Source organism: Falco naumanni, chromosome 2, assembly GCF_017639655.2.
Source record: "Falco naumanni isolate bFalNau1 chromosome 2, bFalNau1.pat, whole genome shotgun sequence".
Taxonomy (NCBI): Eukaryota; Metazoa; Chordata; class Aves; order Falconiformes; family Falconidae; genus Falco; species Falco naumanni.
Window position 1 is genome coordinate 17992566 of NC_054055.1, and position 24639 is coordinate 18017204.

At 38.5% G+C, this 24639-nt stretch overlaps 1 protein-coding gene across 2 annotated transcripts in view; it reads left to right on the forward strand.

The window, feature by feature from the left end:
• Window positions 1-24639, forward strand: part of SACS (sacsin molecular chaperone) — a 59859-nt gene that overhangs the window by 21312 nt on the left and 13908 nt on the right. The window contains exons 1-8 of one of the 2 annotated variants that reach the window (XM_040583464.1): window positions 4958-5018; window positions 5282-5432; window positions 8347-8434; window positions 11502-11587; window positions 15284-15395; window positions 16730-16876; window positions 18167-19649; window positions 21296-21387. In XM_040583464.1, the coding sequence (XP_040439398.1) occupies window positions 5017-5018; window positions 5282-5432; window positions 8347-8434; window positions 11502-11587; window positions 15284-15395; window positions 16730-16876; window positions 18167-19649; window positions 21296-21387 (2161 nt within the window). In that variant the 5' untranslated portion in view covers window positions 4958-5016. Of the gene's footprint in view, window positions 1-4957; window positions 5019-5281; window positions 5433-8346; window positions 8435-11501; window positions 11588-15283; window positions 15396-16729; window positions 16877-18166; window positions 19650-21295; window positions 21388-24639 lie in introns of those variants that run through there. The other variant, XM_040583463.1, reaches the window with a different exon arrangement.

Genomic DNA, 24639 nt, shown 5'->3' on the forward strand with positions numbered 1-24639 from the left:
TTGCAAAAGGAATAAGGTAATACTTTCCTCCAGTTCTTTAATACTTGACTAAGCCATGATCACAGAGTTATTTTCCTTAGAAACCTATAATGGTTTCACATGTGGAATGCAGAGTAGGAGAATTGATTTAAACTCACTGCACCAATCTATAATAAAATAGTTTCAGAAAAACACTTAAATTGCACGATAGATTTTTACGACAGAACTAGATATTTTGTTTGAATCAAATGCTTCACAGGCCAGAGGGTTTTTTTGATCATTTGCACTATAGTAATTTCAGTAATTACTATAGTAATTTCAGTGATTTCTTTCAAGAAGAAATTACTTTTTTTTCTGTTAATGGAACTATACAAATAAAATAGAAACTTTCCAGTAAGGAGTGGCTTTCCAATGACTAGCACGTGTGTCATCAGCAAATATGTTTATTCTCAAACTTCTTGAAAAGGCATTAGTAAGCAAGGATAAAGCAAGCTCCTGGCAATGACTACAGACCAATGCAATCCGTAATCTCCGGCTAATGTGAAATATACAATGTAATGTTCAAAACATCTGTTAGAAACATTTAAGGAATCAGTTTAACAATGAAGGTAAGTGCTTACTCTGTCACAGGAAGTTTTGATTTCATGTTTGGCGTGCACCATCTTAAATCTAGATGTAGTTGTTGAGTCACTGCTACTTGCCTGCCAGCACTGCAGAATGTTATTTGCTGCACTGGAAGCTACTGCAGCAGGTTTCCTCTTGCATTAGTGACCTAATCACATTTGTTTCTTATCACACCACACACTCCTTTTGCAGACTCCCTTCCATCTTTCTAAGCACACTGATAAGAAAGGTAAAGGCCTTGCATCCATCTTTCTGCTGCTGCACACTTCTCCTTAATTATTGGCAATATGAGATGGTTCTGCTACACAGAAGTTTCTGTTTTCAGGGAAGTGTCACTATGAAAATGGCTTTCATTTCATTTTATAAAAATACTTTAATGTTGCAAAGACTCTTTCCATATTTTTTTTATTTATTGCATATTGTCTTCTTGTAAGGGTTATATGACCTCATTGGAACCAAACAGAGCACTTCTTTACAGCCACAGGAGAATTTTCCGTATATATTTTTAAATCTAAATGCTGTTCTGCTTGGAAAAGTGGTTATAAAAATGTTATAATAGGAATTTCTATACGTAGTATTTAAAAATTCTCAAATCAGTCCCAGTCATTTTAGATTTAGAAGATTTTTTTTTTCTACCTGCCGTGACTATAAAATTCCCACCTGGTCAGGTCAAATGGATTTTATTTTTTTTTTTTTACATTGTCACATACAAACATTAACAGTAGTTCTGCATAACAAATACACTTCTGATAACTTTAACTAGGATTGCAGAGCTTCCATAGTTCTGTTTTCCAAAGAGATAAGCAAAATTAAAAATAAAAAAAGTTTGGGGTTTTTATTTGTTGCAAAAATCTGCAAACTGGAACAAGTACTCCCTTTTGGTGAGACAGTGTAATTTCTATATAGTCACTTCTCTAGAACATTTTTATTTAGATACCAGGAAAAAAACAACCACCAACCAACAAGCATTTACAAAGGTCACTGTCATAAGCTGTAAAAAAGATAGAGTTTGATGATAGATAATAGGGTATGTATAAATTGCTTTGTAATAAAAAGGAGATAGATATTCTGCATTCCTTGCCAGATGAGTGGCCAGGATGTTGCTGATAGAAATCAGTGTTTTAATTAATGGAGTGGCTTTAAATTCCAATTAAGTTTCTGCAAATAGGTTTCTACTGAAACTGTACTTGGAATACTTCTACTTTTTTTCTTTTTTTTTTTGTAGAGTTTGAGAAGAGCTCATTTTCCCCCACTCTTTGGATCTGGTATCAGTATTGGTGTTCATTTTCCTTATTTTTGTAACTGAAATCAGTGCCTTCTCTTGTTAGGAGGCTATGCCATGAAACTGGTAATTTGAAATTTTGGCATCACTGAAATTAGCAGGAGTCTTGCTTATTATCATCAATAGCAACATCTAGTCAAGAAAAAAAATGGGATGGGGCCCCAGAAGGGGCCAGAACTCCAAGGGTAACTGGCATAGCACAGCTCACGTCTTAAAAAACTTGTCTGTGGGCCTAAACCAAAATGTCCTTATCTGTTCTTCCAGTGGAGAGTTGTCCCTGGTTTACATACCATGTTGGATCATTTTCCTGAAGACTGGTGGTTGTTATAGGTCAAAACTGCACCAAGAAGCATGACAACAGTTAAACAGTGCAGGTGATCAAAGGGCTGCATTGGAACACATGCCCTAGTCATGTTTGCTCTTGTAATACAGCGGTACTAAGAGGATGAACATCTTGCTTCTATCTGGATGGGCAGAAAAACAACCCAACCCAAGGGCAGAAATAAACAAAAGGGAAAAAAGAATTAGAAAACACATAATAAAGGAGAGGCAATTAAAGTTGTCTCATAGTAAATAGAAATGGGACATTCATTCCTGCCAGTATGAAAAAAAACAGCCTCCCTTGTAACATAAGGATCAGATTTATGAGGGGAACAGGTATGGCTGATTTCCATGAGCTCAGGATACCAGCTCCTTCCTCTGTCCAGAACCTTGCACAGCTCCAGTTCTTTATCACCAGTCCTCCCAACTCCTGCCCCGCTACTACAGAAGTCACATACTAGGCAGGGTCTGGGCACATGGAGCTTTCTCCTCCCAATATTAATGTTAAATCATCACAGGACATAACCTGGGAGTATTGTCTTGTCCTGGGATGTGACATGGGTTGGGGAACTTTAGACAATCACTGACAGCAGGCTTGTCTGTGCCCCTGAATGTGTCCTACCATTTGAGATGTTCGGCATAGAGAGGTGGCTGTAGCTGAGATAGCTCTGTTCCTCCCCAGGGTCCCATTCAAACAGTTGTGCATGCTTCATAAAATGCTAGATCACTCCTGTGATCCCAGTGGAGAAGAATTAGATTTTGCCAGTGTGGGCTGGTGGTTCAACTGGTCTGGAGACTATTTTAGTAGCTGATATGGATGGGACTGCATCAGGTTTCAACTCCTTCCATCTTGCTCAGTCATCCACATTTGTGCCCCTCATGCCGTACTTTTCCGCAGGTATCAAGACATAAAAAGATGAACATGAGAGACTGGAAGGCAGCCTTCTCATTCCTTTGGATGCAGTGTGAAAAAATCTGTCATGACAAATGTGAAGGGGATGTAACAAAACTGAAAGTTAAAACCATGAAATGATAAAAAAATGAACAAAGTCCAAAACTAAAGCAGAGTTAGATCCATCTTGTTTAAGTTAAAATAGGGCTGGTTTGGTTGTTTTTTTTATTATTTGTGGTGAAAACAGGATCAGACCCACACAATTTCTAACACCTGTTCTAACAAGCTGTAGTATTAAATATAAAAATATTACTAATGAATGAAATAAGGCACATTGCAGCACTGGCAAAACGCTTGTCTACCTCGATACTGTGTTGGATCCTGATCCACCTGACCTTAGTGGGATTTAAGCTTCATTCCACTTTAGCAGGCTCATCTTTTCTTAGCTTGATACACTTTCTGCTCATTGTATCTTTTCCCCCTTCCACTGAAACTCTGATACTTGTTGCTGCCAGATAGCAGTTTTAATTCCCTGTCATTGAGCAAAGTCATAAATGTTTCAATGTAGTTAGGGACTAGCACTGAGAACATGTTGGGATTAAATGGAATTGTTGGCTGGTAGTGTGTAGCCCGTCTTCCTGCTCAAAGTGGGAGGATCACCAATACTGAATCAGGTCAGACATGGCTAAGCCTTGAAAATACGCCAATATGAAGACTGCCTATAGACAACCTGTGCCAGTACCGCGCTACTCTCTTAGTGACAGGTTTTTTTCCTGCTGTCCAGTGTGAACCTCCGAAGCTGCAGTTTGTTGCCATTGGCCCGTGTTAGCAATGCCCGTGCAGGCACTGACCCATCTTGCACTACTCAGAAGAGTTCAGTGCTATTGCCTCTGTAAATGCTCTTCAGGTAGGTGTGGGATGTTAGGATATTGCACCTTAGTCTCCTCCTCATCAGACTAAACGAGCCCAACTCACCCATCGTCTCCCTGTCAGTCGTGTGCTCTGGGCTGACTGCGTTAGTAGTCCTCTGCTGGGATCCGGAGCTGAGGAAGCCCGAGATGTCACATTCTGGTCCCAGTATCCTAGGTCCAGACTCACCAGCACTGAGCACTCATTTCCCTCGATCTGCTTGCCACCCTCCTTCTAGAGAGGACACTGTTGCCTCATACCCAGCCTGGTAGCCACCAGCCGCTTTGAGGCAGGGCTGCGGTTGGGCCCGTCACTGATGCACAGCCCATGGCGCAGAGCTCCGCAGGCGACGAACTTGGGGGGTTTCTGCTGGCCCCCTCAGCTCACGGGGGTCGCAGGGAGGCTAAAGCTCCATGCTCAGGAGAGAGAGCACCTTCCGGGAGTCTGGAATGGCTCAGAGGCTTACGGCGCACCCTGGAAGGTAAAGCAGAAGATCGATACCAATAAATATTGACGACCAATGAAGCGACTGGCCGAGGAGCGGAAGGATTACTTTTCCTTCAGTGCGCGGCGCCCCTGAGAAACACGGGGTTTACCAGCGGTAACCGTGTGTAACCGTGTGTGCCGCACGTGGCGGCGCCCGAGCTGCCCGCCGGCCTGCCCCGCCGCACGGGGGCGCTCGCCTGCGGCCCCGGCTGCGGATGCCCGCCTCGGTCACGGCGCCTGCGGCCCCGGCGGCGGCAGCGACGAGCCCCGCGAAGCGGGCACGGGGCGGCGGGCAGCCTGCCCCAGCCCCAGCCGCGGGGCCGCGCAGGCAGGGCCGGGGGCGGCGGGCGGGCGCCTCTCACCCCCGCGGCAGCCGGGGCGGCCTCTCCGCCGGGCCGCTGCCCCTGCCCTCCCGCTGCGGGCCGGCCCCTCCCTGCCGCTCCGTGCGCAGCGCCGCCCTTCCCCGCGCGGGGAGCGGCACGGCGCGGCAGCAGCTAACGGGCCTTTGTGCGCCGCGGCGGGCATGTGCGTGGCGGCGGGGCGGGACGGGACTGGGGGGAGGCCGCGGCCGTGTGGCGCTGCGGGAGCGGCTCCGCTGGCAGGCCCGGCGGCTCCTTCCCCCGCCGGAGCGGGGCTGGGGGGGCAGGCGCCCGCCCGCCCATCCCTGTCGCCGTGCGGGCTGCGGCGCCCGTCTCGGGCCTCCGGGGTGCCCGAGGGCGAGAGCTGGTGGGCGGCGGGGCAGGGCGCTGCCTACCTCTTCTCGTCCGGTGACCGTCGTGTCGTTGCAGGCTGGCCCGGGTGACCGTCCTTCATGACTGCTTGGGCTGCAGGACCTTCGAGCTGCCGCCTTCCGCGGCCGTGGGGGACGTGAAGGCGCGGATCGACGCGGAAGCCGGCTTCCCCCGCGCCGAGCAGCGGCTTTGGCAGGGCGGCAGAGAGGTGAGGGGCGGTGGGCGCCGGCGGGGCGGGCAGCCCGCACCCAGCTCCCTGCTGGGCTCGCCGGGTCCCCTGGTGCCTGGGCAGCACGGCGGGTGCGGGGCCCTCCTGGGGGGCCGGGAGGTCGTGTGGGCAGGCAGCCAACCCTCGATGTGTCAGCTTTTGTCGTTCCAGCTTTCTCGCATCTCTACTTGTATTTCTTGGCGGAGGGGCGGGGGGGGGGGGGGGGGGGGGGAGCAGAAGATTCGCCAGAGAATGCTGATGGGCTTTTTCTGGCTTCCGTTCAATCCTGAATTGATTTCCTACCTGCTGGCCAGCTTCAGCAGCAGGGCTGACATCGCTATGGCAGGAAGCTTTGGCAGGTTAAAAATTGAGGCCTGGGTGCGGAAGGGAGAGTCAGATGAATGAGTGACCTTGCTCTGTTGACCTCAGCCTGGGGTCCCTGCTCCAGTACTGCTTGGCGTGCTCCCAGCCAGGCTTCTGGGAAGCAGGAACCTGGAGGTACTGGTGGGATGAGATGAGTAGAGGCGAGAAGGGGAGTGGGAGGAGGCTGGAAATTAGGGTTTAATAGGGCAAGGAGACTTGCAAATACATAGGCAAGAGAAGGCTCCAGGGGCACCTTTTTGTGGCCTTTCAACGTACAAAGAGGGCTTATAAGAAAGGAGAAAGCCTTTACAGCAAGGCCTGTAGTGACAGGACAAGGGACAATAGTTTTAAACAGAGAGGGTGGATTTAGATTGGACATAAGGGGTACATATTTTAGGATGAGGGTGGTGAGGCACTGGAACAGGTTGCCCGAGGAAGTTGTGGATGCCCCGTCATCGGAAATGTTCAGCCCCATCACTGGAAATGTTCGAAGTCAGGTTGTATGGAGCTTTGAGTGACCTCAGTTAATGAAAGATGTCCCTGCCCATGGCAGGAGGGTCGGACTAGGTGATCTTTAAAGGTCCCTTCCAATCCAAACCATTTCATGATGCTAGGAAAGAACTAGATGTTAGTAGTTATATTGCTCAAGAAGCTTTTAAGAACCTAAATGGGGAAAAGAAGTAGTCTTTGAGGGCCCAGGTTTGAAACAAACTACGCATGTAGTTTATCTTTTATTTTCTTGCCTGGTTTTATGGGTATTTGATTTTTGTTCTCTCCAGGCCTTCCTGATTTGGGAAGCAGAATGTCTGTATATCACTTTCTAAAATTTGTCTGGACGTGAATATCTGAGCAGCACTCTGTCTGGCACAGAAAGCTATCTTTTGGCAGGGAATAGTCAGTGAGCTGACTGTAATGGCTATTTGGATATTTATTTATTTTTTAATATTGAACTAGAATACATATGAGGATATTTATTCTGTACTGTAGCAATTTTGAAAATTCTTTATAAACTTTTGAACTCCTGTTTATTGGGATCAAATTATTTTTTAAATTACATAGGTAGTAGAATATTCATCAGTCAATTTTTTTCCCACTGTAAGCTGCTACGTGCCATTTACAGTTGTTAAATAAAATCCAGTATCTCTTTTTCTCATAGTTTGTTACTGTGTGAAACTCTTAATGTGAATCTATTCAACCTCCTTGTTTCTGCTGGTGTTTTGGTACAAAAGTCGTCCCTGAGAAAATTAGGTTAGTCTATCCCTTTAATTCTTCGTGATGGATTACAGCATTCTGTGGATTCCTTTTGGTTTTCTGAGTCCTGAGTAGTTGGTATACTCAGTGTAAGCTATTTTACATCTTGAGACAAGATTACCTGAAGTATAATATTTCTGTAGGAACTCAGAATGAACACACTGGTTTTGTAAGTACTAATTAAAACTGTTGTTAAGTAAAAAGGAATACAATTTTTTTCTTATTAATGTTTTCAAATTATGACTACACGCTATGGATTAGGACTGTTTTTTGCTTATTAAATAGATTGTAAGAATCTATGTCTGTGTAAGCATCAGCTTTCTAGTAATTTGTTTTTACCTGTCAAAGTGGGGAAGTAGTCCTGAACTTGCTATAAACGGAGATGAACATAATAATATAATTTCACATATTAAAATTTTAGTATAGTTTACTATAAATGGAAACTAATGTGAATTGGTTAAGTTTCTAATTAGCACAGTACAACTTCTAATTCTACATTTGTTACCATGGTATACAGGATAACATTTATATGACTATTTTAGCATCATATCCTATATGACTGGGACACACATAAAATGTGAAACTAGAATTGCAACAAAGCTATTACATACTGTCATTACTGAACAGTTTTCCCAATGGCTGTTAAGGAATTTGTTGCTTAGTTTGCCCCAGTTTCTCTGATGTTCCAGAGAGTCCATAGGTCTGCATGTAGAGGTAATGTGGAGGTGAGGCTGTCAAATTCTTCATAGGTGTTTCTGTCACGTACTTTTGTCTCTGCTGCTTTGAGCTGATACTGCTTAGTTTAAAACTCCTATGAAATTGCATATCCGTATGTACTTTTTGGAGTACATAGACCATGTACTTCCTGGATATGTTTATTTTCTTTACGGGCATGTACATTAGAACAGTAAGTGCTTTAGTTGTACACTTCCAGAAGTTCCCAGAACCTGCAACTTTTCAACCCCCAAAATGGCAGGCCATGGCCTGCTCTTAGACAATTGTCTCTGTAGACATTTTTTCCATTTGTTTTCAGCCATTTTTTTGTCCCATTACTAACAAAGTGATACTTCACCTGAGGAGTATCATTAGGCAAAGGAGGCCATCCTAGACATTGGATACTGAAAATGCTGCTCAAACTGAATACTTGATGTTTCAGAGGATTTGTGTACTTTTAGATAAAACCAGATTTCATGGAATAAATATGTAGGAAATTAAGTTTGTTTTTTTTTTTTTTTTTTTTTTTTTTTTTTTTAATGCTGCATAATGTTCTGATCAAGTTCTGTCTTATTTTTTATTTCAGTTATCTGATAGTATCAAGATTGTGGATCTTCAGAAGTCTCAAAATCAAGTTTTTCTAAAGCTTCAGTCAAAAGGGTTGAAAGGAGGAGGTATGAAAAATACTTGTCTCTGTTTATGAACTGGAGGGTCAAAGCGTTTTTGAATGGCATGTGGAGTTAGCTGAAATTACTCTCTTATTAAAATGAGAAGTAATTATTTTTTGTCTTAAGTCCTGGGTATCCCTTCACTTGTTCTTTTCATTATGCTCCAGGAAAATTAAACTTCTCTTTTTAGGTGCCTTGGTGTTTAATTTTTTCTTTGTAATTTCATATGTAGAAATTAGAGTATTGCTGTCCTTTGGAATCAGTAAAACTTGCCTGGCAACAGCATTAATAGTTGCCTTTTTTCATATAAAATAAGCTGAATACTTGTAAGCAATTCAGATAATGGAAGGATATCTTTTCTGTAACTACTGTGAAAAAAACTGCAACACTGTAAAAAGCTTTTTATTTCCTCTGATTTTTGTTTGTTTGGTTTTGTTTTGATTCTCTATGTTTAGTTACAGTTTTGTTACAAAAGTTTCATATCTGTTGGTATGGTATTTTGATTTAGCTTATGATACCTGAATGTCTTCAGAAATGCTCTAATTAAAATCTTTAATGATCATGTTACTTGGTTGCCAGTATTAATATTCTTTTAAACAATAACTTTATTATAAGGGAATGAAGTAAATGCTAATGGGATGAGAAGGAAACCTTTCTTTTCATGCAGATATTTTATTTGGAGTCACAAAATGTTTTATTTCTTAGCCTATGTAAGCCATGAGTGTACTGGATTAGGCTTTTCTAGTGACAGAAGAAAGTTAAATCTTTGTATGCTAGCCAGAAGTTCATATTCACATCCTCTAGAACCCGTAATGGTTAGAAAATACTTATGAAAGTGAACCTTATAGTTCTGTGGCATCAAATGAGTGTCTTTCTCTCCTTCTTGATTTTTTGCTCTGATAATTTTTTGCTGTGTGTAGGCTGTGATAGACTACATAAAAAGCTTTTTTTTTTCTTCTCTGAGCTGTTTTGTTTGGGTTTTTTTTGCCATGCAAGTATGTGGAGAAGACAGTGAAGTAGCCCTAAGGAAATCTTTCATGGGAAGGAGAAACTATTGCTGGTTTTGGTGCCTAGGAACGGAATATTTTTTTTGAGATTTTCTTAGAGGTACCACTCTAAGTAGTCCATGTCTAGATGAAGCGCTCGCATTTTTCTGGCCCACAGCTCTCATGTAAGTCAATCTAAGAGATCTGAAGGCTTTAGTATCAGCCTTTTGTGTTCATTCTGGAGTCCTTCAGTTCTGAGATTTTTTTCCTTATAGCAAATGAATCAAGGAAAGCCCTGAATTTCTAACCTCAGAAAGTGCATGGTCAGTAGTGCCAAGCACATTGGTTGCTGAAGTACTCTGAACATCACCCATGTCACCTTTGTGTTCGCTCAACACTGGTGTCTATCAAATAATGTACAATCTTTTCATATGATCACAGAATAATTTGTTTTGGAAGGGACACCGGGAGGTCTCTCCTCCAACTTTCTGTTCAAAGCAGGGTCAGCTCTGAGGTCAGATCAGGTTGCTCAAGGGTTGATCTTGTCAAGTTTGGAAACCCTTCAAAGATGGAGACTGCACAGGCTCAGGGCTCCTGTTCCAATGCTTGACTGCCCTTATGGTGGAAAAAGTTTCTCCTTCAGATTTGTGGAACCAGTTTTGTGTTAAATATGACGAGTGCTAATACTCAAGAAATATCAGTTCAGCCTTTGATAGGATGCAGTAAGTCATGATCTCTAGACAGGGTAGTTTTTGTGACATACGTGGAGCAGCTCTGCTCTTGGATGTAAAGAGTTAGAATAATGTGTATCTTCAGTCCTGTCACTTTGAAGTTACTTGTCTTGTTTTTGTGGTTCCCATAGTGAAATGGGTAGTTTAAACACTTCCGCCTGCCTGCCCAATTTAGACTTGGAGAAGATTGGTTTCTTGGTTTTAGAGAACTTAAGAAACACCCAGGCTTTCCTACTGTTAATCAGTTCACCTTATTTTGGAAGTTTGCATATTGCATGTTGACTTCCATATACTTCTATATACTGTAAAAATAATAACAGAAGTTAGAAAACACTTTCCACTCTTTCAGCTGTAAGTTGCAATTTCTTGGTTTTTTTTTCATTGATGCTATTAAGTTACCTTAAATAAGTGATACAGAAATTTTGTAAAGACAAGACATTTGATGTTGTGACGATGTTCTCCCAGCAAATAGATCTATCTATCCCTTTTTTCCACATTGCTGAGGATTACATGGTTGGTTTCTTTATCATATAATTGTTTATTCTATAATAGATATAATGTGTGTATTTGAATCTGTGTGCTTGATAAACATATCTATGCAGAAGAGGGGGGAGAGAGAGATTATTTACTTTATTAACTTTAAAAGGAAGTGACAGATGGGGCATCAGTTGAGGACTGCATCACTAACATCTGTTTGGAGCACATGTTTTAGAGGGTTTGATTTAGTGAGCTGCTCTTTAGCCTCAGACTGGAGTTTGAATTGAAGCGTATTGAGTCTTTCATTCTTTTAAAGAAGAAATTCATGATGCTTGGTAGTACCTTTCTGAGACTCTTTTTCCCTCCTGTGCTAAGAAGCCCAGGTACCACCAAAGCTAGAGCAAGGCCTAGCACCATGGTATGCCAGAACAGGAGATGGACACTAGATCCAAAGTGTACTGCGCTTGTGCGTAGCTTTCAGTAGGATCACCACTGGCTATAAAAAAGTTAGAGACACTCTTGCCCTAGAATACTGTCCTGCTACTTAAAAAGCCTTAGTTCTTTAGAAGTTGCTGCATTTGAACATCCAGTAGTTGGGAGTATAACTGGTGCCAAGACTTAGCTCCCAAATTTTTTCCCATCTAGATATGAAACAAGATATGTCTTCTATTTTGATAAAAATATTTATAATGTATTATTACAGTTGATTTTGGAAATACAAGATTGTACAGTATCAGGCCTTGAGTTAATTTTAAAAAAAATTTAAATCTCCCGTAATTGTATAATGAGGGTGTGTGTGTGTGTGTGTTTGTTTGTTTTTAAATCTGAAATTAAGTGCATTGCAGCATAATACACAGATTCTTGTTTGTTTGTTATTAGGTCGTTTTGGACAAACAACTCCACCACTTGTTGATTTTCTTAAGGATATTTTAAGAAGATACCCAGAAGGAGGACAGATTCTTAAGGTATACAACAAATGGTATTTTTAGCAGTCATTTAATGTGCATGACATAATACCATTAGTTTAACACTTTCCAGTAAATCTTGCAGTTGTATCTCATTAGTTATTCATTGTAATAGAGGAGATACATGTTGCCATTTCTGTGGACAAGGCAAAGTGAGTCGTGGAATTGTGTTTTGGTTTGGTTTTTTATTCCTTGTGTTTAATGTTTCTGAGTTTGCTTGTCACAGATACCATTATAATTTATAAAATATAGATACATAAAAGATAAATAGATAAAAATAAACACAGAAGTAATAATTAAATCAGAGACTTCATGATGTACTTTATTTGAGTGAGCTATCAAAAATATTTATTTTGCCTATTACTTTATGGTTCATGTCTGCTATAAACTATGGTCAAACCACATAGTAGTATATAAAATTTTGGGAAGGTGTTATCTTAGTATAAGATTAGGAGAAGCTAGGGATCTTAATACAAGATTTTGCTGTGGAGTTTCTTGGTAGCTAAATACATTTTCCTTGGTGAACTATGACAGTATCACGAAGTTTCATTATTAGATTAAGAACACTTTCAAGATGGCTTTTGAGTGGCTTTTGGGAGACTTGCTCTAGAGTGATAAGCATAATGAACCCATCAGTTTTGTATGGGCTGAAAAATATTTTTAGTCTAGACATTGGTTCTCATAGTGAAAGAATGTCACAGGACTTTCTGAACTGAGGTTAGTGTTCTTTGTGGTGTTTATTCATTGGTCCAGGAGACTGCGAAGTTTGCAACATCAGGGCATGTTACGCTGTCGTGCTCTACATTTGAATGTTGAACGTTACATGTACAAGCCTAACAATGAAAATGACAACATTGATTTAAGCACTAAAGATTTTTTTCAGTAAATAGGATGGTGAACTGGTAGAATGGAGTTCACCTCACCTTACTTTAGATATGGCTGGAGCACCTCCCCTGTGAAGAAAAGCTGAGAAAGCTGGGGTTGTTTGGCCTGGGGAGGAGAAGGGTCTGGTGAGACATTATTGTGGCCTTCCAACATACAAAAAGGGCTTATGAGAAAGATGGAGAGACACTTTATGCCAAGGCCTGTAGTGGTGACAGGATAAGGGGCAATGGTGTTAAGCTGAAAGAGGGTAGGTTTAGATTGGACATAAGGAAGAAATATTTTAGGATGAGGATGGTGAGACACTGGAACATATTGCCCGAGGAAGTTGTGGATGCCTCATCATTGGGAATATTCAAAGTCAGGTTGAATAGAGCTTTGAGTGATCTGATCTAATGAAGGATGTCCCTGCCCATGGCAGGGGTGTTGGACTAGGTGATCTTTAAAGGTCCCTTCCAACCCAAACAGTTCTATGATCTCAAGAAATACAAATAATTCCAAATTTGTTAAATCCCACAAGGGGAAAGACAGGTGCCTATAGGAGATGATTTGTCTGATTTAGCATAGCTTCCTATGCTAATGTTTGAAAGTGTCATTTTGAATTTTTTTTTTTTTAAGAGCGTCTGGGGTGTTTAGTTCATGGTTGGATGTTAAACTTCTCAGCCAGGATGCTTCATCACATGGCTGTTAGGAGATTAATTTCCTTAGTATATGGGAGTACTAGGTTCTAACTAATTTCATTTGGTACAGATATATGTGTATATCTATCTGTATACATAAAACACACAAATACAGATGGTGTCAGGTGATGACAGTTCCTGCTGTCTCTTGGAAGGTTTTCTTTGCAACTGTGGAACTAGAAGTTGATTAATTTAGTGTGAATGCTTAAGATAAGCATATCTTCAATTGTTTTGGCAAACTGCATCCTGGATACGTTCTGAGCAGTGTCTATGCATAGGATGGGTGCTTACATTTTTACTGTTTCCTAGTACTAGTTGAATCTGTAAGATGCATTTGAATCATGAAAGGTTCAGACCTTCTTAACAATTTAGACCCAAATTTTCATTCCAACATGAAGAAATAAGGTAATTATTCCTTAATGTCCTTAGAAATCAGATAGAAACATTTCTACTTTTAGATATACCTCTTTTCAACAGTTTACAAGTCAGAGTTAACAGGCTGTTATGGAGGGATTACTACCAGGAATTTTGCTGATCTGATTGATTTCACTGTTCAGATTCTTCAAATACAATGCTATTACCGCTGAATGTAGCAGATGCTCCATGTCCCACAGCGTGAATGCAAGTCTCTGACTACATTGTGGTTTCCATACTTAGTATTTAATATTTCTAGAGGCTTTGGCTATCTTTCTGCATCTTCTTAGATGATTGCTGTGGTCAGAATTGCGTGGGTTTTTTTAATTAAATACTTGTGGAGATTCTTTAAAAATTTATTACTTACGCTGAACTGTGGGTATATTTCTTGCTTTCTCATTGTGCTTCAAAATTATGTAAAGTGGCAATATAAACAGTATGTTTTGGTTACTTGTGTGGTATGCCTTATAGGCTGAACGTATTGTCACAAAGTGAAAAGTCTAGTGGATTACGGTTTTGAAACCAGATATTGAATAGCAAGTAGCTTATTTTACTGTCAAGAGTGTGTTAGAATGCAACCTAATCTGAAATATCTGCTGCTAGGTGATGTGTTTTCCTTAAGTAAAGATTCATCTTGCTAACAAGTCTTTTATTTTTATGCATAATTTAATGGAGTTTAGTTGTATGAGTACACTGCATGTGATGTGATGTACTTACATAGCTTTTCAATTCAGCTGAGATACTTCCTTATGCCAAACTTAGATACACCCACACAAACATACACACATGTGTGTACGTGTGTTTATATATATATATACATGTGAGTGTGTATCTTTGGAGCTCTGATACATTCTTTGATTCAGTGTAAACAGAACATTGTGTGAAGTTCAAATTCTGTAGGGATGTATAGTCAGTCGTGCTTATGTGTCTGCAGTGTATGCTGTTGATGTAAATGTGACTGGCTAGGCATACTTTATTAATGGTAGTGTTTACAGAACTAGCTTATTGACATTTTAGTTATTGGACTTTTCCATAGCTCTCACCACTACTAATACTATTTAACAAATACTCAGTCTTAATGTAAGCCTCTTTCTATTGTATGGGCTTCATTCAACAGGTGAGATCTGTTGGCTCATGTTTTACAGAGTTACTGGTCAGAACCCTTTGGCAGCCCTTTGCTGAAAGGGTGTGAGAAGTGAGCACCATGGCTTTTGAATGGTTGGTTCATACTGTGAAATGTGAACTTAAATGGAATTCAGCTGATGTAAAGAAGAGTGCTGTATATTGCCCTTTTATGACTTGATGCTTCACTGTTGTCTTACAGCTGTTGTGTGGGCTTAGCAGTGAACATTGATATTTTTGTTGTTATTTTTTTGTGCTATCTTGCATTGTTTTTAGGCTTGAGCAACTCTAATTTGGAATAATATAGTAGTAACAGTTTAGTAGCTTATTTCTCAACTTTGTAACTGTTAGTGTGTGGAATTTGAGCTCCAGATTCAAATAATGTTTATAGTATTTGTCTGAATACTCCTTTTATAATGATGTCTATTTTCTTTCAGGTAAACTGGATAAAATAATTTTGGTTGAAAAGTATGAAAACAATTACACTTGAGACAATTGCTTATTGTTTTCTACAGCTTAAATTGGAAAGCCATGGCTAGAACATGTACAACATTACTACATTATACTTTGTTTTTGTTTGGTTTTTTTGCTGCCTCAGGAACTGATACAGAATGCAGAAGATGCTGGTGCCACAGAAGTTAGGTTTTTATATGATGAAACTCAGTATGGAACAGAAACTCTGTGGTCGAAGGACATGGCGCAGTATCAAGGCAAACATATTTTTTATTAATTTTGGCCGTTATTCTTCAATATGCATGTGGTTCTGTATGTGTGTGGGGGTTGTTGGTTTTTTTTCCCCCTCTCTCTTTTTTTTTTTTTTTCTCCTTGTTGTATGGAAGTGATCACCTTATTAGGTGCATATTTTGTCTATGTCCCAATATTGTTCTTTTCCAAAGCCAGTGTGGCAGTTGAAGGCCTTAAACTGTTTTCTTGTAGATTGTCAGTAGCAGCTTTCCCACTGCTTCCAGTTAATGCTGTTTGAGAAAGCCTTCATGTTCTGCTTTATTCTAAGTCCCCTCTCCCAGGGTGACTGTGTATCCTGTGGCTTATTACCCTGGGGTCACTCGATATTCCAAAATACAGGAAGAGATTTTTAGTAGAACAAATAAAGAAGGTTTAATAGGTAAGACCTAGGAAAAAAGAATTCTTGGGGTATTAGACAGTAATTTTTAGATTTTCTGTGTATTAACCTCTACATTTTGAGAGCTATCTCCAGTTCTTAATGTAAAGATGACCCTGACCCCTTACATTTCAGCGTTCTCCAGGCAGTTCTGTTTTCTTCCCTATCTTTTTCTCTTTCATACCAAACTTTGCACCATGCTGCCTGTATATTGCAAATGGAGTTTCTTGTAACTTTCAGGTTTTTATATCTTCTAATACAGCTTTGTGTGATAGAGGTCATTTATGTATTTATCAAACAAATTAGTTTGCATAATCATCCTAAAAGGCATTCAGCATGATTTGAAGATTACAGTGATGGATGATCCACTGCATCCTGTTTCTAGCTTTTTTCAGTTGTTAATTAGCCCTGTTATGTCTTCTAATTTGAATTTGTCTCACCTTCTAGACATGGGTTATTGTTATATCTTGCCATGTATTCCCTTCCAGTGGAGGTTTTATTAGACCGTGTTAGTACATCTTTCAAACATCCTTTTGATAGACTGAACAGATTGAGTTTAAGCCTTGTGCCACAGGACACTTCTTTCAGACGTTTTGTTGTTTTCTGCATTCTGTTCAGTTTTTTAGAATCATTCTTTTAAAATGCGAACACCAGAACTAGATACCACATCAGAATATAAATCTCTTAAGTAGCATATACGGAGGTAAATCCATCTCCTTGCCTTTAGCTTTTGCTGCTACTCTATATCTCCCGTTCATCACCAAGCGTAATTTGATGTCAGCTTGAATCATAGCTTCCCCATTAAATTTGCACATGCATAATTTAAAGAAATACTTTCTTAGTTCTGTAAGTTAATTTCCTAGAAATTTTAAACAATAAAATGTTTCTTCTGCCATCTTTTTAACACTTGCCTATTTATTTTAGGGCCAGCGTTTTATGCATACAATGATGCAATTTTTACCCCTGAGGACTGGCATGGTATACAGGAAATAGCAAGAAGCAGGAAGAAAGATGATCCCCTGAAAGTTGGAAGATTTGGAATTGGCTTTAATTCAGTTTATCATATAACAGGTACTCTCAGTAGATATTTTAAAATGAAAATGTTGACATTTTAAATTGTTTAATTATTTTAGATATTCATCAAACATTTATTATTTTCTCTATAGTGCATTTTAAAATTGGATTGCTGGCTAAGTTTCCTTAAGAAGCATTCATATTTCCTAAAACTCTAGAAGGAATTATTTGGATTTTGAAGGTTTTTGGAGGAGATTTGTTTCTTCTAGTAACATCAGTACTTAGTCCCTTATACTGAAATGAACATTCATTTACAATGTCATTTCAGTTATGCACTGCTTTTTATATTATAGAGGCCTATAATATAGGGTAGATATCTAAGTAGAAAATAAGTGCAAGTTTAGACTAGACTGAAACTTTTATGCAGGTTCCTTGCATACTAAGCAGTGATTTTATTTCATGATAGAAAGGATATTCTGTAGCAGAAGTATTCACATTTACATTTGAGAGAGGTAGTGCATACTCTTTTACAAGCTGGTAGTATTCAGTCTTGAAACCTATTATTCTGGCAAAATGTTTTACCGCTGTACAGAAGAAGCATATAGCGTAAATAGTGCTTACAGTCTACATAGTTATAATAGTACAGAATAAGAAGCAAATTTTTGCTGAAATAAGATCTTTAGCTTGTGAAGTTAGCTTGTAAGACAGGATGTTTTTTCACAATATTTTATCTAGTAGAGCATGAATAAAAGCTTAGTATGTTCAGTAGTTTGATAATTCTGGGAATTTATGCTTTTAAGTGTGCAAGATTACTGTTTGCAAGTCAAGATCTACAAGTATGAATGTAATAGAATACATCTTTAGTAATTTTTTTTCTTCCTGAAAATATTGGAAAGATAGAATTACAGAGTTGAAAAAAATTATACTTTCTGTTGCTGACTAATCTGTTTGTTAGATTTCAAATAGTTGAATGACTATTTATATGTTTAATTGCAGAATAGGGGTGTGCTTGTTTCTTCCCTGTTTATAAGCACTGAATTATAAGTTATCAGAGTCATAGAATCATATCATGTATGTTGGAAAAGACCTTTAAGATCATTGAGTCCAGCCATAATCATAGCATTTCCAAGTCCACTATTAAACCATGTCCCTAAGTGTCACATCTACACGTCTTTTAAATATTGTGGAGATGGTGACTCAGCCACTTCCCTGGGTATTATACTCATTCATTACTGTTTTATAACATTTGGGGTATTTTTCCCCCTTTTCAAAGTTGTTCCTTAAGCCTGTATTTGAAAAATGTGTTGCTTTAGGATTATTAATAGTTGTTGTTTTTTATGTATACAGATGTCCCTAGTATTTTCAGTGGTGACCAGATTGGAATGCTTGATCCCCATCAAACCCTTTTTGGATCTCATGAATCAGGCCAGTGTTGGAATCTAAAAGAAGATAGCAAGGAAATCAATGAACTTACAGACCAGTTTGCACCCTTCATTGGTGTATTTGGCAGCACTAAGGAAACATTTAAGAATGGAAACTTTCCTGGTACCTTTTTTCGTTTCCCACTTCGTCTGCAGCCTTCCCAACTGAGCAGCAATGTTTATGACAAACAGAAGGTTTTAGAGCTGTTTGAATCTTTCAGAGCAGATGCGGACACTGTGTTGCTCTTCTTGAAGAGTGTTCAGGATGTATCATTGCATGTTAGGGAAGCTGATGGAACTGAGAGGCTGATTTTTAGAGTAACTGCTAGTGAGAACAAGGCCTTGAAACATGAAAGACCCAATTCTATCAAAATCTTAGGAACTGCAATAAATCAGTATTGTAAGGGAGTTCCAAGCAATAGCATAACATGTGTGACATACCATGTAAATATAGTTGTAGAAGATGAGAGTGTTAAGGACTCACAGAAGACTTCTTGGTTAGTATGTAATTGTGTAGGTGGTCGAGGAATGTGTACTGAATTGGACTGTTTAGCTGATGACTTGAAATTTGTTCCTGCTATTGGAATAGCTATGTCTTTATCAACTAATGGGGAAGAAAAAGCGGCTGTAGCAGACTTTTCAGGAAGAGCATTTTGTTTTCTTCCTTTGCCTCCAGGTGAAGAAAGCAAAACTGGACTCCCAGTTCATGTTAGTGGTTTCTTTGGTCTCACAGACAATAGGAGGAGCATCAAATGGCGAGAGTTGGATCAATGGAGAGATCCAGCAGCTTTGTGGAATGATCTTCTTGTGATAAATATAGTGCCAAAGGCATATACCACCCTTATTTTGGAAGCTATCAAGCGAATGGAGACTGAGAAGAATTCAGATTTTCCATTGTCAGCTGAAAGAATTTATAGGTTATGGCCAGATGAGAATAAAATCAGGGTACCGTGGAAACCGATTGTAGTACCTCTCTTTAAAGAGCTGCTCCAGCATACAGTTATTTACTCAGTGAGTAATCAGTGGATAAAGGTAGAACAGGTGCACTTTTCTGAAATGGATGAGAGTTTGGAGTACACACAGTCTGTTCTCAACTACCTCCAGAATTCAGGGAAGCAGATTGCCAAGGTACCAGCAAATATTGCTAGTGCAGTGCATCTTACTATTTCTACTGCTAAAGCTGTGAAAAAAGTGACTCCTGCTGTAGTACGGCAAGTACTAAGGAAGTGTGGGCACAGTGGACCTGCTGAAGAAAAGCTTCATCTTTTAGAATTTGTGCTTTCTGATGGAGTCTACAGTGAACTGATTGGATTGGAGCTTTTGCCATTACAGAATGGAAATTTTATTTCTTTTTCCTCATCTGTGTCAGAACAGGATGTAGTTTACATAACCTCAGAAGAATATCCCAGGTATACTTAATATTTTAAATACTGTTTGTTTGGTTTTGGTGGGGTTTTTTTTAGTTTAAATGTTAAAACAGAGCTTCAGACTGTTACTTGCTTATAAGCAAACAGGATGGTAAGCAGCAGCCTGTACAGTAATGAAATAATGATTAGATAGAATTCATTTTTCTGTATATATGTACATGTTTGTGTGAAGATGTCTCCTTTGGAAAGTTTTACAGCTGCTGGCCATTATAATTTTATAAAGAATTGTGTGATCTAGGCTTTAAGGGAACACCTCAGGGTACATTTCAAATCACCATTTTTCTGACAATTATAAATAGGAGGAGGTTAGAAATGTGCATACTAGGAAGTACATTAAATTAGGTAATGATAAGAGTGTTTATTAAACTTAAAGTTTGAGATTGCTTCAAGCTGTTTTTTTTTTTTTTTTTTTTTTTTTGTGTGTGTGTGTATTTTGTTTTTTTTTTACACAACATGCTTACTTTCAGTGAAGGGCTTAGTACTAATAACATACTGGTTTCAGAAATCAAGCAGATACTACCATGGTAAGAAGTGGGCTTGTCTTTTACATCTGCTCTCCCTATGTTCTTTCCAGTCCCTCTCCAATTAATTTTTTTTCTTTGCTTATTTCCCAGCTGCATCATGTTCCAATTTGGTTCACATTTTATCAGCCAAAAAAGCTTGCACTGACACTGTACAGGAGGGGATAGCAAAGAGCAGGCTAGCTGGAGTAAGTGACCTTCAGGTCACTGGGGAGAAAGCATGGCTGTTGGTAATGGACTCAGTTTGGTTAGCCTTATAAAACCGGTAAAAAAACATGTTATACCAGGCATAAATCTACTTGTTAGCTATGATAATACAGAAACTTGAAATAGTAATGCTTTATTTGCTTCTATTGTTGCTTGCAGTAATTACTTTTAATTCGAATGTCATAAATATGATAACTGACTTACGTTAGGTGTTTTAAAACCACTTTCAATTTAAGAGTTTGGCTTTTTGCACATTCAAATTTGGAGCCTGCTGAAAAGGTAAAATAAGCTCTTAAGAATTTCTGTTAACACCTGTGGAAGAACAGGATTCTGTGTTGGTTTATGTATAATTAACATACCTGCTGTCAGAATTAAACTGGATAGTTATTTTTTATTTTAGGAAGACCAAAGCCCTGAAAAACTATTTAAGTGCTAATATAAAGGAAGGGAAGGGCAGGATGAGATGACTTTTGGTGACAGTAAGATGTGAAGTCCTAGAATTACATGTTGTATTTTTTGTATGCCTTCAAAAAGAATCTTTTAAGAGAGAATAGTAGGTGCAGTTTTACTTTTGTTTTTAAGAACGTAAATAGATGAAAATTATTTTCTATTCCCAGTTTTAATATAAAAAAACCCAAACAACTTGCTTAGACCTGCTTTGAAAAGAACTGTAGTTGGAAAATTAGTTTCTTACTACTCTGTGCTTCTAGATGTATGATTTATTTCATTTATAAAGAAACACCCACTGAAAGCCCTATTCTGCATATGTAAGTGATTGCTTTGCATGCAACTGTTTTGCCATGATGATTACCCTGCTGGTAATGGCTGTGCAGCCCCATAAATGATGCTTTGCTAAAGTGTGTTTTGTTTTGTTTTGGGTTTTTTTTGATGGTGTGATAGATCACTCTTTCCTGGCCTGGAAGGAAGGTTACTTTCTGATGACTTGAAGCCTGAGGTTCTAGCTGCTTTAAAAGAAGCTGCCAAAAGCCGAGGTAATATGTCTCGTATTCTCCATATAGTGAAACAAATTTCTAATGGTTGAACACACTAGTTGTCAACTCAGGTTTAAAGTAATGTCTCTTTTGAAATTGAGTTCACATAAACAAGTTGGTCATCAAGGTATGGTAGCCCATATTGTTTGAAGTGGGCATGACACAAATGAGAATTAAATGGACAAAAAGGCAAGGGAAGAAGGATGAAAATTTACAATAAAAGAATAGATACTTGCTTAGTAAAGCATGTATTCAAGGTTCAGTAATTTTGTTCAAATAGTATTCCACCACTCCAGATGGTCTGAATTGTATTTTGCGTATGCAATAGCTATGTCATGATTTTGGCATTGTAGATCATCTCTTACCTCACAATTGCAATGATCACATCAGTGTATTTTTTTTTAAACCAGGTGAAACCAGATTAAGCATCTAGCCTCAAGCATACTGTAGATCACATAATTTCATCAAGTCTTACCTCAGTCTTAATTCATAGCTTGTAGTTGTGTCCATGTGGACCTACTGAAATACTTCCTTCCAATCTTGGTCAAAAAACTTTGCTTTGTGAAGAAGTTTGCTGCATCTGTAGATAAGATGCTTCTATGTTTAATTGCCTTCACAATTTATTTTGCTTCTTTTGTTTGGAATTTTTCTATATTTACCTTTCCACCCTTGTGTTTCATTTCAAATTTACCAATCAAATGCATAGTTTTGAGTCTCAGAAGTCTTTCCATGTAAACACAATTTGCAAACAAGTCACTCGTCAGCTTTTTTTAAACAGTACAAGAATATGGTAAGCTATTCTTCAATGTCTAGAAAATGTGCTTTAAGAAAAAGATTCTTATCTCTGGGTTTTTTTTTAATTTGCTCATTTAATCAGAATTCTTTTTTAGACTGAAGATATTAGAACCAGACATAGAATACTATAAATCATTGTCTTGATTTGCTTTTCTGAATACCCTTTATCATGGTCTTCAGTCATTCAGTCACAGTGTATTTCTTCAGTCTGTGTTCTGACCTTTCCCCTTCAATCCTTTATATGTTCTCTGTTTATTGTTCTGCTTGTTCAGTTGGAAGCCTCCTTTCTCCATGGCTTGATCATTGCTTATTATAAAAAATAAGAAGAAAAAAGAAAGATAATTCTGAGGCAAGATGATAAATTTTCAAAGTATGGCAAAGCGCCCATAAAAACATTGAAAGAATTGGGAGTGACTTATTGCATAGTGTAAATATTTAAAATAATATAAATTGTATAGAAGATGTGAAATCAGTGCTGAGACTGTCAATAAATATGAAGAACAGCAAGTCTGAAACTGCTATAGAGAAAACCTTTGTTCTAAAAAGCAGAATTGTCAAAGCCTTTGGGTATATTATATGATGTGTGCCATGTATATTGTTGCAGTAGAATATGATTGTTTTAGTATTTTTTTCCTGTTACTTTTTCCAGTACTGTTTGTAATTTGTTTTAATGCAGACTATAAATTGTTGAAAGTAGTGATTGCTTTTAATTGTGCATCTAAACAGTGAATATTCCTAATCTGGGATAGAACCATAAAGAAATACTGTTTATTGTAGTAGCAATTTCTGGGACTTTCAAAGAACAGAAATATATAGGGATCAAGACAGTCACAGTGAGATTAGATGGATAGAGGATTATTAGGTTTAAAAAATGCCAGTTCCTCGTGATGATACCTTAAATTGACTTTTGAGATGTCCTACACAATAAAATAAAAAATGGACCAAAACAGTGAAAACAAAATACAGGTTTGACAGACTATATGCCATAATACATCTTAAACAGAAAAACAGAGGTGACTAAAATTGAAAAAACCCTATGTATTCATAAAGCAATCCCTTGCTAAGTTCCTTTTGGACATTCCTTCACTTCCAGGCTTGGTCTCTGAGTTGCAGCCAAGGCTATCTACTCTTTTTAGTTCCTGGGAAGTCTTTTGGTTGCATTTGAGGTCTTGCTTCTGTCTCTCTTCTTCCTCTGGCAGTTTCTTTGAATGATATTTTTCTAGGGACTTGTTCTTGGTTGGTAGTATTCCTCTTATTGATCAGAAGAACATATTTTTGTAAATTAATATGACAAGGTTAATTCTTCTAAATATTCTAGAAACGCTTAAGGACTTGAAGATTATCCTTTACAAGATTTTAGAGTCCTACTCTTCATTCTACCTCCTCCTAAGTTATTCTTCATTCTATTTTGCATAATTGTGAAGTACAACTGCAGTACCATAGAAGTTGTGCGTTATAAAAAGTATTAGAGGGGCTTTTGGTAGGTTTTGAAACCTTACCTGTTGCAAGTTTTATTTACATAGCTGTAGAAATTACATCAGAGAGATTCCTGATACAGTTGCAGAAATAGAAACTTCCTTGTATTATTTGAGAAGATGGGATGCAACGTTTAGAATTGTTGTACAGACAACCAGATCTTGCTATCTGATTTTTTTCTCTCCTAAAATGTGTACTGTATTTTTCTAATTAATAACTGTTTCTGTATTTAGTGTGTTAATGTGTAACTCACAGGATGTTTTCTAAAAATGGATTTGATTATATGTTTTCTAAAAATGGATTTGATTATATTCTAGCCCAACAGCTTCTCTGGGGATTTTCAGGTATGATTATTAACGGAAGATGTACTGGTTTGGATTGAAGCTTGATATTTGTGTGAATTTGGTGATGAGCTATTCTCATTACCCCAGCTTTCTTGTAAAGAGAACTTGCCAAATAGAGCTTCTAACATATAGCTACCAAAGATTAAATAATTGAGAACCTTGTAGTTACATGGACATTATCGATATTTTAATTTGTTTATTTATATATATTTAAATTCCTATGCAGGAAGATTTCCAGTATTTTAAGATCACATGTATAGGTTTTAAAACAGGATTTCAAAAATTCTGTGCTCAAATAATGGGATTTAAGCTTAGCTTTTAAGTAGATTCTTAGCTTGCTGATCCACTGCTGCAAGTATTTCTCACTTTCACAAGGCTGCAGTGTTTACCTGTGTTTTCTGTTTAGTAGAAATAACAGAATGCATAGCTCTGTAGGCATGAACTGAAAGAAAAAAAATCTTTTCTGAAGGATATCTGACTACTGACTTCCAACAGAGCAGGGACAGTAGATAATATCTTTAATTAGACTGTTGATTTTAAGGAAATGGCAGTGCTATCTAGAGGGAAGAATGATCTGAAATTCAAATAGATTTCTTGCTTCCATTTCTGTCATTGTTTTTTATGTCACTGAGAGGTA